General features: G+C 35.6%; 1 protein-coding gene across 1 annotated transcript; it reads right to left on the bottom strand.

Annotated features, from left to right (window-relative positions):
- On the bottom strand, nt 1–12,078 carry LOC123658295 (proline-rich receptor-like protein kinase PERK9). The gene is made up of 7 exons (XM_045593732.1): nt 12,010–12,078; nt 9,904–9,990; nt 6,070–6,175; nt 2,927–3,214; nt 2,407–2,596; nt 1,435–1,529; nt 1–128 (listed from the first exon to the last, which is right to left on the bottom strand). The coding sequence occupies exons 1-7, from the start codon at nt 12,076–12,078 to the stop codon at nt 1–3; spliced, it is 963 nt and encodes a 320-aa protein (XP_045449688.1).
- Between the last annotated feature and the right edge of the window lie 4,315 nt (nt 12,079–16,393).

Raw genomic sequence — 16,393 nt, 5'->3', positions numbered from 1 at the left:
TCAAATCGAGTGGTACAACCTCACAGTATACTTTTGGTTCACTGAAATAAGTATCTCACGATGGCGATGGTAAGTGGATATTTTCTTCCTAACGGGAGCTATGGGCGCCGTTGACGACGCGTTTAGACCTGTGGACAAAGTAAATTTTTAACCAACTTTATAAACGGAGGTTCACAAATTTTTTTTTATGTGTGCTACCTCACAACTTCTTTTTGTTGAAATTAATTTTGATCGAGATCTGACGAGTGCTTTTGTTGGAGAACAAACATTTATTTGTGAGCCATATGCGGGCTCTTGCGTCTCACAGTGGAAGGCTCAGGCAGCTGCACCACCGTTTATACTGTTACGTCTGCCGACGTTTACCTACATTTGTTTTTTGTTCTACATATGAATACTTGAAGTTTGTGAAATATTATTTAGTGATGTGCTATTTAGCGAATGATGTAATGACAATGCCCTTGAAATCTCCGGCAACATTTCATTAAAGTATAATAAAATTAAAAATAATATATATTTAACAAAACATAAAAAATTGAATGAATAATTCTAAAATATAAATTGTAAACAAGAATATAAATTCTGACATGAATCAAAATAATCCTTTTATAAAAATCACGATCTTATACACAGGTGGGGAAAGTGGTGGGGTACGTCGGCTTAATGGTTAAAAGCCACTTGTGACATGACGATCGCTTAGTGTGCTGTGCGACGAAGACAGAATAAATAAATAAATAAATATCGACACAATACACACACGGTCGTTTGTTCCTAAAGTAAGCGTCTTAATGCTTGTGTTATGGGTAACAGCCGAATGGTATAGCTACATTTTTTTATATACACAGTTATTAATAATACTGTTACAATAAATTAATACAGTTATAATAAATTAATATTTATATTACACCAGACTCGGGGTGGGAATCGAACCCACAACCCTCAGAGCAGAAAGCAGGGTCACTACAAACTGCGCCAACGGGCTAGTCACGGTCTAGTCAGAATAGCATTCTCTCTTTTACTATCACACGTCACGCATTTATGTTTTGAAATGTAACCAATTACAATGAAAAGTCAGTCAATATAACCAATACAATGAAACGTCACCCAACATAACCAATTACAACGACGAACGTCACTCAATATAACCAATTACAATGAAGAACGTCACTCAATATAACCAATTACAATGAAGGTCGTCACCGCACCACGTGACCTCACTGAGCGATACTAGTGACGTTATCATACTAATATAAAATACTCTCACCATTGAAATTGGGCTTAGTGTTCTCAACTGTGCATAAGACCGTGATAAAAATATAAAATAAGGTTTAGTATAAATCCTAGCATAAAAAGTTCGTATATATGTGTAGGCACAGTCATGTCGAAATGAATAAATACATTATTAGTATCAGTTTTGTCAGTTAAATGGTCACTTACCGCGGTTGGGTGGTTTTCGGTTGGGTGGTTTTCGGGTGGGCTGGTTGGGGTTTAACTTTCTTGTGCCGATTTTGCATTGATAGTTGCTGCATGCCCTGTTCATACAAAATGACGTTATTTTTTTTGTAAGTATGACTAATTCAGCATTTAACGCTCTGAAGGTAAATTTTGTATTTACTTTATTTGTGGAAGTGTTTACTATGACTACGCGTCATTTCAGTTACTTTGATATGTTTCAAAACTCGTATTGTGGTGTCTAGTGATAAGTAGAAGCGTAAGCGCAGTGGTAAGTTTTATTGATGTAGGACAAAGCAGGTTTATATATCCTGGTCAAAATGTCAACAGCCCGTCTGGGGAAGTCCATCGACATTTATCACAGAAGATCAAGACTGTTCTTAAGTAATGTTGTGGTGAGTAAGGTGCCCAGGACTCCTGGAGAGGGTCGTGGGTAGGGTCGGCAACGCTTGCGATGCTTCTGGTGTTGCAGGCATCTATACGCTACGGTAATCGCATACCATAAGGAGAGCCGTACGCTTCTTTGCCGACCTAGTTGTATAAATAAAATAAGTAGGAATGATGGTGAGTAATGTTGTTACCTCTCTCTAATACAATCGCTCTGGTGTATTGGTGAGAGTTACCTAGAACACGGACGGCCTACGGGTTCAATTCCCTCTCGGGACGGATATTTGTTTTTGTACAAATATTTCTTTCCGATATGGATCTCTGTCCTCGTGAATCTCCCCACCGTGCCTCGGAGTGCACGTTAGGATATCAGTCCCGGTTGTTGTCGCAAATACCAGCTAGCGATCGTAACTAATAGTAGGGAACATTTCCGCTATCAGTGGAGCAGCGTGGTGAATTGTGTTTCTTCTCCTACTCGGAGAGAGTGAGGCCTGTGGCCAGCAGTGAAATGTTAGTGGATGAGTGCGCGTCACCTGCGTTATGTCCCGCGGTGCGTAGGGGCGCACGTACGTCGGCGGGGGCGGGAAGGCGGGCGGCGGCTGCGTGGTGTCGATTGTAGAGGCAGGCGGCGGGTGCACAAAGATGGGCTGCGGATAGGCTGCCCTCGGGGGCGGCACCTGCTGGAGCCCGGGGGGCGGCCCGCGCGGCGCCCAGTAGCAGTCCACGCCCAGGTTAAAAAAGTATCGCAGAGTAGCGACATCTGAACGGCAAGATCTCTAATTATTAAAGTATTTTTCCATTAGATTTGTAATTATGTGTATATATTATCATAATTATTTATATTCTAGCCATTTTCTACCAAAGGTTGCCTGGAAGAGATCGCTGCTTTACCGATAAGGCCGGCTCTTGTACATACAGAACGGTGTTTTAAAGTACGATACAAGACTAATAATAGTAATAATAGACTTTATCGCACGCTAAAACTAAATTATCGATACAAACAATTATTCACAAAATACACAACCACAGCAATCTCTTCCCGACAACGTGATGCTACAGTACTACAATGTACTGTACGTGTACAACTCACCGTTCATAGGCAGATCTTCCCCATTGAGCTGAACGCTCTTGTTGACGTGAATGTTGATGAGCTGTACCGGAATAGGGGGCGTGTGTGGGGTCACCAGGTAAGCCCCCTGTGGGGCCCCCTGTGGGGCTCCCTGTGGGGCCCCCTGTGGGACCCCCTGTGGGGCCCCCTGTGAGGCCCCCTGTGGGACCCCCTGTGGGGCCCCCTGTGGGGCCTCCTGTGGGGCCCCCACTGGAACGCTGTACCACACTCCAGGCTGCATACCGTTCGGATACGATGGGCCCGCGGCCCCTGTGGGCACAGAATTACACCTCTCAAAACGTGTTCAGTTCGAGGCTCTGCTCGAACTATTTAACCGTTTACGATCAAATAATTGTGTTTATGATCACATAATTGTGATCACATAATTGTGTTAATAAACACAATTATTTGATCGCAAAAAAAATCGACTTCAATTACATCGACAAGTAATACAACGTAGGTAGACAAAAAAATAGTCTAGTAAATACGCATTATCAAAGATTACTTCAAAAATTGTAATCAGATCTCGTTGAAATTTAAATGTGACCACATGATAAACATCAGCTTTCGATTAAATTGAAAATTATCAAAATCGGTACACCTAGTAAAAAGTGATGCGGATTTTCGAGAGTTTCCCTCGATTTCTCTGGAACCACATCATCAAATCCTAGTTTCCTTATTATGGTTCCAAACTAAGGATATCTCCTTTCCAACAAAAAAGAATTATCAAAATCGGTACATCCAGTAAAAAGTTATGTGGTATAATACAACGTAGTTCGACAAAAAAAGCGTCAAGTAAAAACGCATTATTAGATATAACTCGAAAAGTAGTTGTTAGATCTCAAATAAATTTAAATGGGACCAAATGACACACCACCTTTCGATTAAATTTTTTTTTGTCGAAATCGGTCCATCAAGTCAAAAGTTCTGATGTTACATACATAAAAAAAATACAGTCGAATTGAGAAGCTCCTCCTTTTTTGGAAATCGGTTAAAAAAAGACTTCAATTAATACCGACCGGCAATAAAATGAGAACGTCAACGTGGGCGGGTTACTACCTAGTGGTAGTCAGCAGTAAAGTGTATGTAGTAGAGAAAAACCATTTCTGAGAAAGTATACACTAATTATTGATTTCTAGCAGACTTCAAAATAAGAAGAAAGTTTTCAAGTTTGCTGTATTTTTTTATGTTTATACACTTATAGATAACTTTATACTGGGTGTACCGGTTTTGATGATTTTATTTTATTAATATTCTCGAGCTGGTGCTTTTTGTGGAGCCACCCATTTAAGAGGAAAGGATACCGCCTCTTTCTCCATACAAACGTAGTCGACTGTTTCCTCCCTGGATAATGACACCAGATCAAATATTTTAGTAACATAAAACCTTTAACTACCATGACCATGCCCCTATGTCGTAGTTTGTTTCATATACTTATTACCATAGGGAGTAGGAGTCCTCAGAAAGCTGAAGGTCTTTTTTAGTTACTTAAAAACCTTACCATGTTTTGGGGAGAAAATAGTCGACTACGACTGTTTTGGTCAATAATTATCTACCTAAAACGGTCCAAGCTGCAGTTGGCCCTTTCTTGCCTCGGGGCGCGGAGGCGGCGTATAGCGAGACAGGAACATTTTATTCAAATACCTAATTTTCAAATCTTTCAGGTACCCTTTCCCCTTAAATTCGGCTGAGATCTGACGAGTCGGTTTATAGTTATTCCTAATAACTATGTTCTCGTTTTATTACATACGTATTTATAAAAAGATTCCCCAAAGAGTATCGTAGTATTTAAGTTTTAATAGGTTTATTTGGTTATTAACAGAACAATTCGGTGGGTAATTATTGGAACTGTTACCCATATAAAAATACATAGCTTGAAAGATGTTTTGAACAGTTCTAAGCGACGTTCTACAATACTGTGAACCGCTCTGGTGTGGTTGTCCGAGTAGTCGCCTAAAACACAGGCGGTTTGCGAGTTCGATTCCCGCTCGGGATAGATATTTGTACTTATACTTTATTCCGGTTTGGATGTCTGTCCTTGTGGGTCTTCCCGCCGTGCCTCGGAGAACATGTCCAGCGTTACACCTGCTAGCGATCGCAACTCATAGGAGGGAAGATATCCGCCAACCCATATAGCAGCGAGGTGGATTAAACTCCAGTCCTTCTCCTACATAGAGATAAGAGGCCTATGGCTGTGTGTGGAGGGCTGTAAATTTATATTTGGTTAAGTCAAGAAAAAAACCAACTAAGCCCGACTCGGACGTACATATATACGAAGTGTTCCGTACTATCTATCACAAAAGGTAAAACACTCGTTTTTTGTATAAAGATTAACTTCTAGTATTAATCAATCTGTTGACTAATTATGTGATAAATAGACAGGAGGATGGATGAAACTAACGGATGGAAAACATCGTGTTTTTTTAATAAATGTCTAGCTATACTCGCGGCTTCGTCCGCATGGAATTTAACATAAAAGTTGTTTTTTAGTTTGCAGATTTATAAAATAAATAAATTTTTATAATAAAAGGAGCCTAAATTACATCAGCTATCTGTCAGCGAAAGTCCCGTCAAAACCAGTACAGCGTTTTCAGCTTAGCCGGAACAAACAGATCGACAGACAGACAAAAATTGTAAGAATGTTACTTTGGTATATGTAACGTGTTCGTAATTTCTTATGGATTAAGTAAAAAGCGATCATTTTAATATTACAAACAGATACTCCAATTTTATTAATTAATAGATAGAAGATATAAGAAGAATAGTTATTTTGGCACCCATTTATTTAACGATTCGCTGCATATTTAGATTAGCATTAAAGAAAATAAGAATCTTTTAACGAACAAAAGTGCCAAGGTCATCTCCTCCAGAAGACCCCTGACACTATTGATAACACTAAGCAATAAGCGTTGTTAGTAAAGGATTCTCTTTGCAACTTTATTTATGTATAACATACACACAATTTTTGTTCTTTAATGCTTGTGTGTGTGTAGGTAACAGCCGACTGATACAGCAAATTTTTATATATATTAAACTCAGACTCACAACACAACCACACTCAAAGACAACCCCGGAACAGAAAACAGCCCATTAGTGGGATATTACAGGCTGAAGATAATATTTACCATTGTAGTTGGGTGGGTACGCAGTCACGTTAACATAATTAGTTGCTGGCGTTGCGTTCGGGGCGGTGGGACGCTGGGGAGCTGCCGCCATACCTGGATTGGCAATCTGGTAAAAAAACTTATGTTTAATAACACGAAACACGTTAAACAGTATACGGTACACGACGAACAACTAAAAAATATCGATGTTTCCGATTTTAGTAATTTTCGAATATGTTATACCTGTATATGCCCTCAATACATATGTGTAATATTATTATAGTATATTGTTAAATTAACGAGTTACTAGTCATTAAAGTTTTATTTATTTACTCTTTATTGCACACCACAATATGCAAATACATTAATAATACACACAACTTAAGAATGTGTAGTACAAGAGGCGGTCTTATGGCCAGTTAGCCATTTCTTCCAGACAACTCGAAATAGGATTGAGTATTATTTATTCGAAGATCAGGTAGGTGGTGCAGTTATGTTATAATAATCTTACAAACTAATATCTACACATTAATACTTAAAGCAATACACATATATACTTTAGAATAATATTAATATAATATAATATATTATAATATAATAACAATATCTCATAGCATTTACAGTCAATTACGCCATAAAAAAATAAAGTGTCGAGTAACCAGCAGGAACGCCTGTAAGTGCCAATATTTGGTAGGTATTTAAGAGTTATTTTAAAATACACAAGATAGAAAAGTAGAATTTACGTGATGAAATGAGCTTTGTAATGACATTTTTAGAAATACGTAATTGTATTTATTTTATTATAAAAAAAATGCATTTAAATTTCTTAATATTTTTTTTTTCTTTCTTGGACCACTTTAATTTTTTTTTATTTTTTTTTCTCAAAATAGATAATAGTGTATAGAAGATACTTGCAAAGTTCTAGAGTGGGCTGGAAAAGTCGCTTAAGAGCTAGACCAGTTATAATGCCTGAGCGCAGTGGCCGGTGGTCGCCGTCCGGCCTACATCCGCCGCACAGTAACATTTCACAGATGAATACCAAAGTATATTTATAATTTTATAATAATTTAAATTTAATCGATGTAGTTAATTTTCATTGAAAGCTTGAAGATGAGCTGATGTTCCTTAATGTGGGGTCGCTCATAAACGTTGGGTAAGTTACCTGACAATTTTATTTGAACCGTAACGGTAACAAAGATAATATAACGGAACGTAACGCTGTAAACAGCAACAAAAAGGATGATTCATCCGGCTGTCGGTCAAGATGTATGTTTATATTGACAATCAATGACTTTCACTTTAATCTACATGGTGCAACTAGAGAAAACTATAGGGCCCTGTTTTGCTCCCTAAAATCCCAACTTAATAATAATAAATAAATAGACTTTGGTTAGGTATGGTTCATTTCTGTTCGGAATTGCCACAAAAAGATCTACAGACAGGTGCCACAGATCAGACTACAGGCAAGTGACGTCACCGACCCCGTTGCAGCGCCATATTGTCAAAATAGCGTATTGGCGAGATATTTAAATGTTGTACTTTTCGTTTGATATTTTTCAGCAAATATGTACAAGAATTAAAAAACAAGCTATTACTGGGTTGTTTAATATCTACTTAATAAGATAAAATGGATTTTGAAAACCAGTCAAATAGCCTATTGCCACAAAAAGATCTACTTTGCATTTCCTAATCCGTAGTGACATAAGGGATTTATTATACTAAGGATACTTATTAAACAACAACTTTATTATAGATTAATGCTTTAATCTATCTTAAAATCAAAATCATTAACACTTTCGAATCGTCATTTTACAAATTAAAACTTTAAGAATGTTTTTTTTTTTTTTTGTAAAAGTAAAGCTACCACCGATTCGGAAAGTAGATTCTGCAGAGAAGAATCGGCAAGAAAGTCCGCAGTTACTGTTAAGTGCATATAACGCCCTCAAGAAGTTTGTAATTCTACGTAGTCGGATCACTCTCGTTTTCTGACATGTTGAAGCCTTAGCTATTGAGCGAAATTGGCAATCTTATTTTATTATAAGATGCAAATAACGCCTTTTACGGACCTTGTGCAGTTATGCGTTTTTCGTTCAAGTGTTCATGGTTTGGTTTGACCGTCTACGTAATCGAAAGAAATTTGCAATCGTTTACGAACCACGTAAGCACGTGCGCGTAAACGTCCATAAAATTACTAGGGACAGTCGAATCGTACCTACTTATATTGTAATGATGTAGGACTGCTCAAAATTCTTTGTCATTAAAAGAGCGTGTTAGGTCTATTGTATCTTTCTATTGTTCATTATCTATATAAAAAATTGTTTTTCAAATATATAGATCGAGCTTTAATTATTTTGACACCTCGTTGTACGTTGTGGTTTTTGAAATCTACGCACCGATCGTTATGACAAAGGTGGTGGATGGTGTCTTTTGTTCTTAACAACAATTGTTTTGTCTTGATGACCAAACTGAATTGTTTCTTGAATATAGAACATATAAAGAGATAGAGCTTCAGATAATTTGTCACTATTGCTATTGTCAACGATTAGCCGATCGTTATGACAAAGGTGAGTGATGTTTCTCTCTCCTGTTCTTAACAGCAACTGTGTCGAGCACGTGGCAATAACGTGGCCATCTCTATGTGCTTTAGGAAAAATCCTCCCGCTACTTCAGCTGATCGGCAGGTGACGCATAACTTAGAAGACTATACTGTCCCGAATCGGGTAGAATTTTAATGTTACAAACTAATCATCCGCGACGATACCATAATTAACAAATGGTAAATTAAATAATTAATGAGTCAACAAACAAATGAAGGTAAGTCGTATATTTCAAAAGAACGTTAAACATGCCAAGAGCTGTGATTTTTATTTGACTGTAAACTGAGAATGTAAAAAATTACTGTAAAAAGAGAAAATTATATACGTTTAGAATATGCTACAAACGATCCAGTAATGACATACTGTCTCGTTACACTAATGTGTATTAATAAGACATATATTCGTCAAACGAAAGAATGAATTGTTCACCAAAACAGGTAGTTTTGAAAAAAACATTTGCTTGGCATAAACAGGTTACCGGGTCCCTGTAGGAGGCCAGGGGAAAACAGCTGATCGCCTTTGTACGGGGTGGCTTTATAGCCGCACGCGCACGTGGTTTGTTTAGGTTGTAGTCAGTGGACACACAAAAAGCAAAATAAAAAAAAACTTAATAACTGCTGATGATATGCTTTGAAAGGTGCCGTTTTTATAATTAAATAATAAGTAAATAAATAAATATCATATAACATACACACACGGTCGTCTGTTCCTATCGTAAGCAAGTTAATGCTTGTGTTACAGGTAACAGCCGACTGTTATAACTATTTTTTTTTTATAAATAAACATAGAAATAATACAAATATAAATATATAAATACAAATATTGCACCCAGATTCAGCCGGGAATGGAACCCACAACACGCGACACAGAAAGCAGGGCCACTACAAACTGCGCCAACGGGCTAGTTGTACGCAATAATTCGTACGTATTTAGAAACAACAATTTCTAATCACGGGATCCCGGGGTAACATAACGAAAATCCCAAAAATCCCCGTGAAACTTAAAAATCAAAATCAAAAGTAGCTTTACTCGAATAGACTTCAGAAGCACTTTCGACAAATTCCAAATTAAAATTTTAAAAATGAAGCTACCAGTGAAACGGAACGTAGATTCCGCAGAGAAAAATCGGCAAGAAACTCCGCAGTTACCCTTTTAAAAATAATATACAAACTGTGTATGTATACAGCGTCACTAAGTCGTACATCTTTATCATCAATGTAATGCACCGATACGCTACATCTTAAACACATTCACTGACCTGGGGCGCGTCGCTGTGTGAGATGTCGTACGACTTCGCGCCCACCGGCCGGCAGTCAACCACTAGGGGCAGTGCGCTTACTTCAACCTGCGGACATTAACCGACCTTACTACGTCGTTACACAATCTACTAAACTACTATTATACTATATACTAAATCACTAATTTAAAAAAAAAAGCAACATAGAAAATAAGGTAGAAATTTTTAACACAATCAATTTAAAATTCAACTTATAATAATAATACATATACACAAGTTCACGCCATTTTTGGCGCGAGCTTGTGGAGGCCTATGTCCAACAGTGGACTGCTGACTGATAGGCTGAAATGATGATGATGATGAATAATAATACACTTTATTGTACAACAAAAACAGAAATAATACATAGCAATGAAAATTCTTAACAATATATTCATTTGATACAAAAGGCGGCCTTATCGCTAAAAAACGATCTCTTCCAGGCAACCTTAGGGCAAAGGAAATGGTCTAGCGTCAGCATATAGGTTTACAAGCTACAACTAATTTATAATAAATATTCAAATAATTAAACATATACATACATACCCACATACATGCATACATACATACGTATGTTTGTATACATATACACATTATTATAAATTATTATTAATTTTTATTGTTGAGTTTGAAGAAAATGCTTCCAAACAGTATTTTTAAAAGTTGCAGGTGTTTGTACACGTCTGATATTTAAGAGTAAGGTATTCCATAGGCGAGAGGCTTGAACTGTAAAAGATTTATCATAAAAGGAAGAGGAGTGAGAAGGAATCTAGAAGAAAATTACCGTCAGAACGAAGGGGAATTCATGGGAATCACCAAGGAATTTGAAACGTTCTTTTACATAGAAAGGTTCATATATCAATTAAAATTTTAAGCTATTAATAAAGGAATAGTAACTTACACACTGCTAGCGTGTTGATAATATAACACCAGCTATTAGGCGCACAGCAACGACTGGACAGTTCCAAACAAAACAGAAACGTGAAGTACACACAAGACCAAGATTTGGTGTGAGCTAAGAACAAGCTGCGACCACTCCGGAAGAGTCAGCAGCTACGACTGAACGTAGCCAACGCCGAAACTTTACAGCAATCGTAAAATCCCAAAAAACAATTACAAAGAAATGGACGTGACCATTATTAGCACTGCGATTGTTAATAGTCGCTCAATAGAAGAAGGTATAGACAATAGCAGACAGAAAAAAATGGGTATTCCGGCATTTTTTAAAAGATTTTTTAATACTTTTTCTAAACAAATATTCCAGGTATGCAAGGAGTAAAAATTAAGACAATCAATAATGGCTGATTCAGAAAGCAGAGTCTAAGGTCGACATGTGTAAAGATAGGTATTACCTACACTTTGTTTTAATGTTTAAAGATATACTTTATGATAATTCGCAAATACACCATCAACATATACAATGATTATGTTTGTGGCTACAGAACTACACAACCTAAGACGGCTGCATCATCAGGTACTCGTAGAACAACATCTATACAAATAAATAAAATTGGAGTGTCTGTTTGTAATATTAAAATAACCGCTTTAAGTAAATTCAGCATTTATACACGCTACATATAGCAAAATAACATTTTTTATAATTTTTGTCTGTCTGTCTGTCGGTCTGACTGCTTGTTCCGGCTAATCTCTGAAACGGCTGGACCGATCTTGTCAGGGCTTTCACTGGCAGATAGCTGATAAAACAAGGAGTAACTTGAGCTACAGTTTGTAGTGACCCCGGGGGTTGTGGGTTCGATTCCCACCCAGAGGCTGGGTGTAATGTATATATTTATTTATATATTTATTTATATATTTATATATGTATTATTTATAAGTATGTTTATCAAAAAAAATGTTGCTATACCAGTCGGCTGCTACCTATAACACAAGCATTAAGTTGCTTACTTTAGGAACAGACGACCGTGTGTGTATTGTGTAGATATTTATTTATTTATTATTTAATTATGTGTCATCCTCTGCCGATCAGCTGAAGTAGCGGTAGAGTGTTTCATAAAGCACATTATAGTCGGCCACGTTATTGCCACGTGCTAGACCCAACTGTTGTTAAGTACAGAGGACAACACCCACCTTTATCCACACCAAATTATGAATTTCTGGCAGATTCGTACTATCTGCTTTTACAAAACCTTTTTGCATTTTAATAAATAAATAGCTACAAATGAAATATACTAACGAAAGAGCACAACTATTACTCCTTGAAGTAAAAGTTGATAGATAATTATGTACCTAGCTGTTTACAGCACTGACAGAGTTTTGTTTTTGCCCGTATGACGTCATACCATGGCTGGTCGTGTTTTAGGAACGTGATATACAGATTAAAATATACGACTTTTAATGTCAACATAATTAAAACAATAATGTGCTTTTATGATTCCAAATCAGAATATTTAAGTGTATTTCTACATAAATTTAATTTTTTATCAAATTTTATAATTTATTTTTCACTACCGAAAGTACCCTATTGTTGTTGAGAATAGAGGACAACACCCACCTTTGTCCACAACAAATTATGAAAACATGTATCTCTCCAATCTATAGAGGTTTTGCCTGTGATTTGGTTTTTCTTTTGTGTGTCCACTCACTACAAATCTAAACAAACCACGTGGGCGTGCGGCTACAAAGCCACCCCTTATGAAGGCGATCAGCTGTTTTCCCCTGGCCTCCTACAGGGTCCCGGTAACCTGTTTATGCCAAACAAATGTTTTGTCCAAAACTACCTGTTTTGGTGAACAATTCATTCTTTCGTTTGACAAATTGTCATAAGCAATCCATTATGTAGAATTAGCGTATGGTGGGTTCTAAAATATGTCTTATTAATACACATAAGTGTACTGAGGCACAATGTAATTACCGGATCGTTTGTAGCATATTCTAAACAATTGTATAATTTTCTCTTTTTAACCGACTTCAAAAAGGAAGAGGTTACTGAATTTAATAGTACTCACTACACTCATTTTATATTTCGTTACTGGTTTTTTTTTTTTGGTAAAACCTTTTTGTTTATTTTATTGTCAGGACAGAAGAAATGGACTTTTGTCGTGATGACAGAAATATTTTTACATTCAGATTGTAAGAAAATCATTTTAAATAAAGGCCGTTGTTTTATAATAGTAATTATGCTTTTTCTGTTCCTTTTAGTAAAAATCTCAATATATAGGTACTGTCAAATTGAGTATATATATGTATATATATATGTTCGGGGATAACTTCTTCGTTTATGAACCGATTTTGATGATTCTTTTTTTGTTGGAAAAGAGATATCCTAAGTGTAGTACCATGATAAGGAAACTAGGATCTAATGATGGGGTCCCGGAGAAATCCTCGAAAATTCGCATAACTTTTTACTAGGTGTACTGATTCAGATGATTTTTAATTTAATCGAAAGCCGATATTTTTTGGAACGAAGTTCCTTACGGCACTGACATTTGACTGGGCGAACGAACTGGAAAAAATGTGATACTAAAACCGTAAGAAAAATATATAACGGAAGTGACGTAATATCAGTTACAAGACTGTTTAATATGACGTTTGTAAAACTAAAATATAGTAAACTTTTTTTAAATTATTTATGTAATTTTATACTGTCGACAAAAATATTTACATGTTTTTTTATTTAACTTAATAGTTTGAATTATTATTATTATTTTGTTTGATTTATTTGATTTTACGGTATTTGTTATTTTCTAAAATACTAAATTTCCTAAATACTTTTATGTACTTAATTAAAAACCAATCAACAAAATTAAAAAAAAGTCAAGAACTGATAAATATATCTATATAAAATTCAACTTTTTTTAAATTGTGTTTCTTCTATACTATCCGAAGGAACTTCGTTCATACCTGGTGTCCCATGACACGACATTTAAATTTCATCGAGATCTGATCATAACTTCCGGAGTAATCTTTAATAATGCATATTTACTTGCATTACTTATCGATGTAATTGAAGTCGGTTTTTTTTAACCGACTTCCAAAAAAGGAGGAGGTTCTCAATTCGACTGTATTTTTTTTTATTATTATTATGTTACATCAGAACTTTTGACCGTATGGACCGATTTCGACAATTTTTTTTTTAATCGAAAGGTAGTGTGTGCCAATTGGTCCCATTTAAATTTATTTGAGATCTAACAACTACTTTTCGAGTTATATCTAATAATGCGTTTTTACTTGACGCTTTTTTCGTCGACCTACGTTGTATTATACCGCATAACTTTCTACTGGATATACCGATTTTGATAATTCTTTTTTTGTTGGAAAAGAAATATCCCTAGTTTAGTACCATGATAAGAAAACCAGGATCTGATGATGGGATCCCAGAGAAATCGAGGGAAACTCTTGAAAATCCGCAATAACTTTTTACTGGGTGTACCGATTTTGATAATTCTTTTTTTGTTGGAAAGAAGATATCCCTAGTTTAGTACCATGATAAGGAAACCAGAATCTGATGATGGGATCCCAGAGAAATCGAGGGAATCTCTCGAAAATCCGCAATAACTTTTTACTGGGTGTACCGATTTTGATAATTTTTAATTTAATCAAGAGCTGATGTTTATCATGTGGTCACATGTAAATTTTATCGAGATCTGATAACTACTTTTTGAGTAATCTTTGATAATGCGTATTTACTTGATTATTTTTTTCGTCTACCTACGTTCTATTACTCGTCGATGTAATTGAAGTCGGTTTTTTTTTTTCGTTTGCGAGCAAACACAATTATTTATATATATTTTTATACAATATTGATAATGACTATTTATTATATGCTTTGCATTTACTATTTTTTTTAATACTTTGGGTATCTTGAGGTATAAAATAAAACACACATTATATAATTATAGAAATTACTTTATTCGACGAAATTTTGAAACAAACAAATTAAATCTCAAGGTTGGCTTTACCCTATTTTGAGCCCTGTACAACCATTAATGTAAGGTATCGTACCTTTAGTTATAAACATTCGAAAACTATCGTATACCGGTGATATGGCTTCCTACAGCTGTACAGAGGGTACAGCTGATAATTTTAATCTTAAATTGGCACGATATTAATTATCTATTCTATCATCTATTTCAACACTTTGGAAAACGAAAATACATTACAACCTGTCAATGATTCTATTACAAAATATTTCGATGTTAAAATCTAAATTCCGGTATACTTACAAAAAAAATATTCCTACTAACATCGTGTCTAGTGATTTTAAAAATAACATTTGCACCGAATAACTTTACACGTTACAATTAATAATAACACATACTTACTCAAAACTACACAAACTTTTTTTTAACAACTAACAATGTACAAACAATATTGTTACATAGACACATTCATACTTATTACATAAAAAAAGTAAATCTCGGATCCGAAAAACAATGGGCGGATTACAATTCAGTATTCGAGAATATAAAACTATTACTATCTCGTTTCAAAGGACATTGTTATATATGATAGGATATACGATGTAAATTGAAAAAAAAACTATTATTAATTTCGACATCTACTGTATAAAATTTGCGATCGTTCTCACAGATCCGACGCACTTGGGTACTCCCGCCTTATAGGTATAGATATAGAGTTACTACAAACTGCAGAGAGGTCGTTCCGACCGTATATTTGACATTTTGCGTCAATTATAGTTTTTCAACTTTCAAGGTCATTATAAACACATTTGATTCTACGGGATTCGCCGAGTTTGTGTGTCAGCAACGTCGCCGTAATATCGTACTATCGGGGCGTTTAATAATAATCGCGGTACGCCTGTGTATTCAAAAATGTTTAATAATGTTGTTTTACAATTAGCGGAACTTTTCAATTCTCTGGTTTTGCCCACTAAAGATAGGTTTTAGACGCAATTTGTATACAACTTACGTCAAAATTCCATCTCTAGTAAGCAAATTCAGAGATAGAGTGAAACTGGGCGTAAAAGAGTACCTACAAGTGTGGCGAGTCTTAACATAATGGCTACCGAACCTTAAATCCAAAAACTTGCAAAAATTACGTCCGAATCACAGCCAAAACGGTACAATACCCTCCAAAAATATCATTTAAATAATTTTCACAATTATTTATTTATTTATTTACGGTATTTATAGTAAATACTTGAAAATTTTTACAAGAGCTTATGTACAAAGCGTCACTACACAAAACGATTTCTTTACAAACGGTTGTTCTGCGGGCGCTTCATTCGCCTACACCGAGAGTTAACCTTTGTATCTTTAAAATAGCGAGGAAAAAATAAGGTATCACATGAAAATACTTCAGTCCGTAATTAATCATTCATACAAGAATTGAAAACCCTCTAAATCCCGATCCCTTTTCTAACATAATAAATGCAATAACTTTTAAAGTGTGACAACTCAGTCAAACAGATAAAAAATCTGTTTCGTTACAATCACAGTCAACTGAGTTTCAGTGAACTTTCCATACAACTAAAATCTTCAGTCAACGAATT

This window comes from Melitaea cinxia, chromosome 12 (assembly GCF_905220565.1).
Source record: "Melitaea cinxia chromosome 12, ilMelCinx1.1, whole genome shotgun sequence".
In the NCBI taxonomy this organism is placed as follows: Eukaryota; Metazoa; Arthropoda; class Insecta; order Lepidoptera; family Nymphalidae; genus Melitaea; species Melitaea cinxia.
The sequence above is the reverse complement of the archived record's forward strand: the minus strand, read 5'-3'. Positions and strand labels throughout refer to the sequence as shown.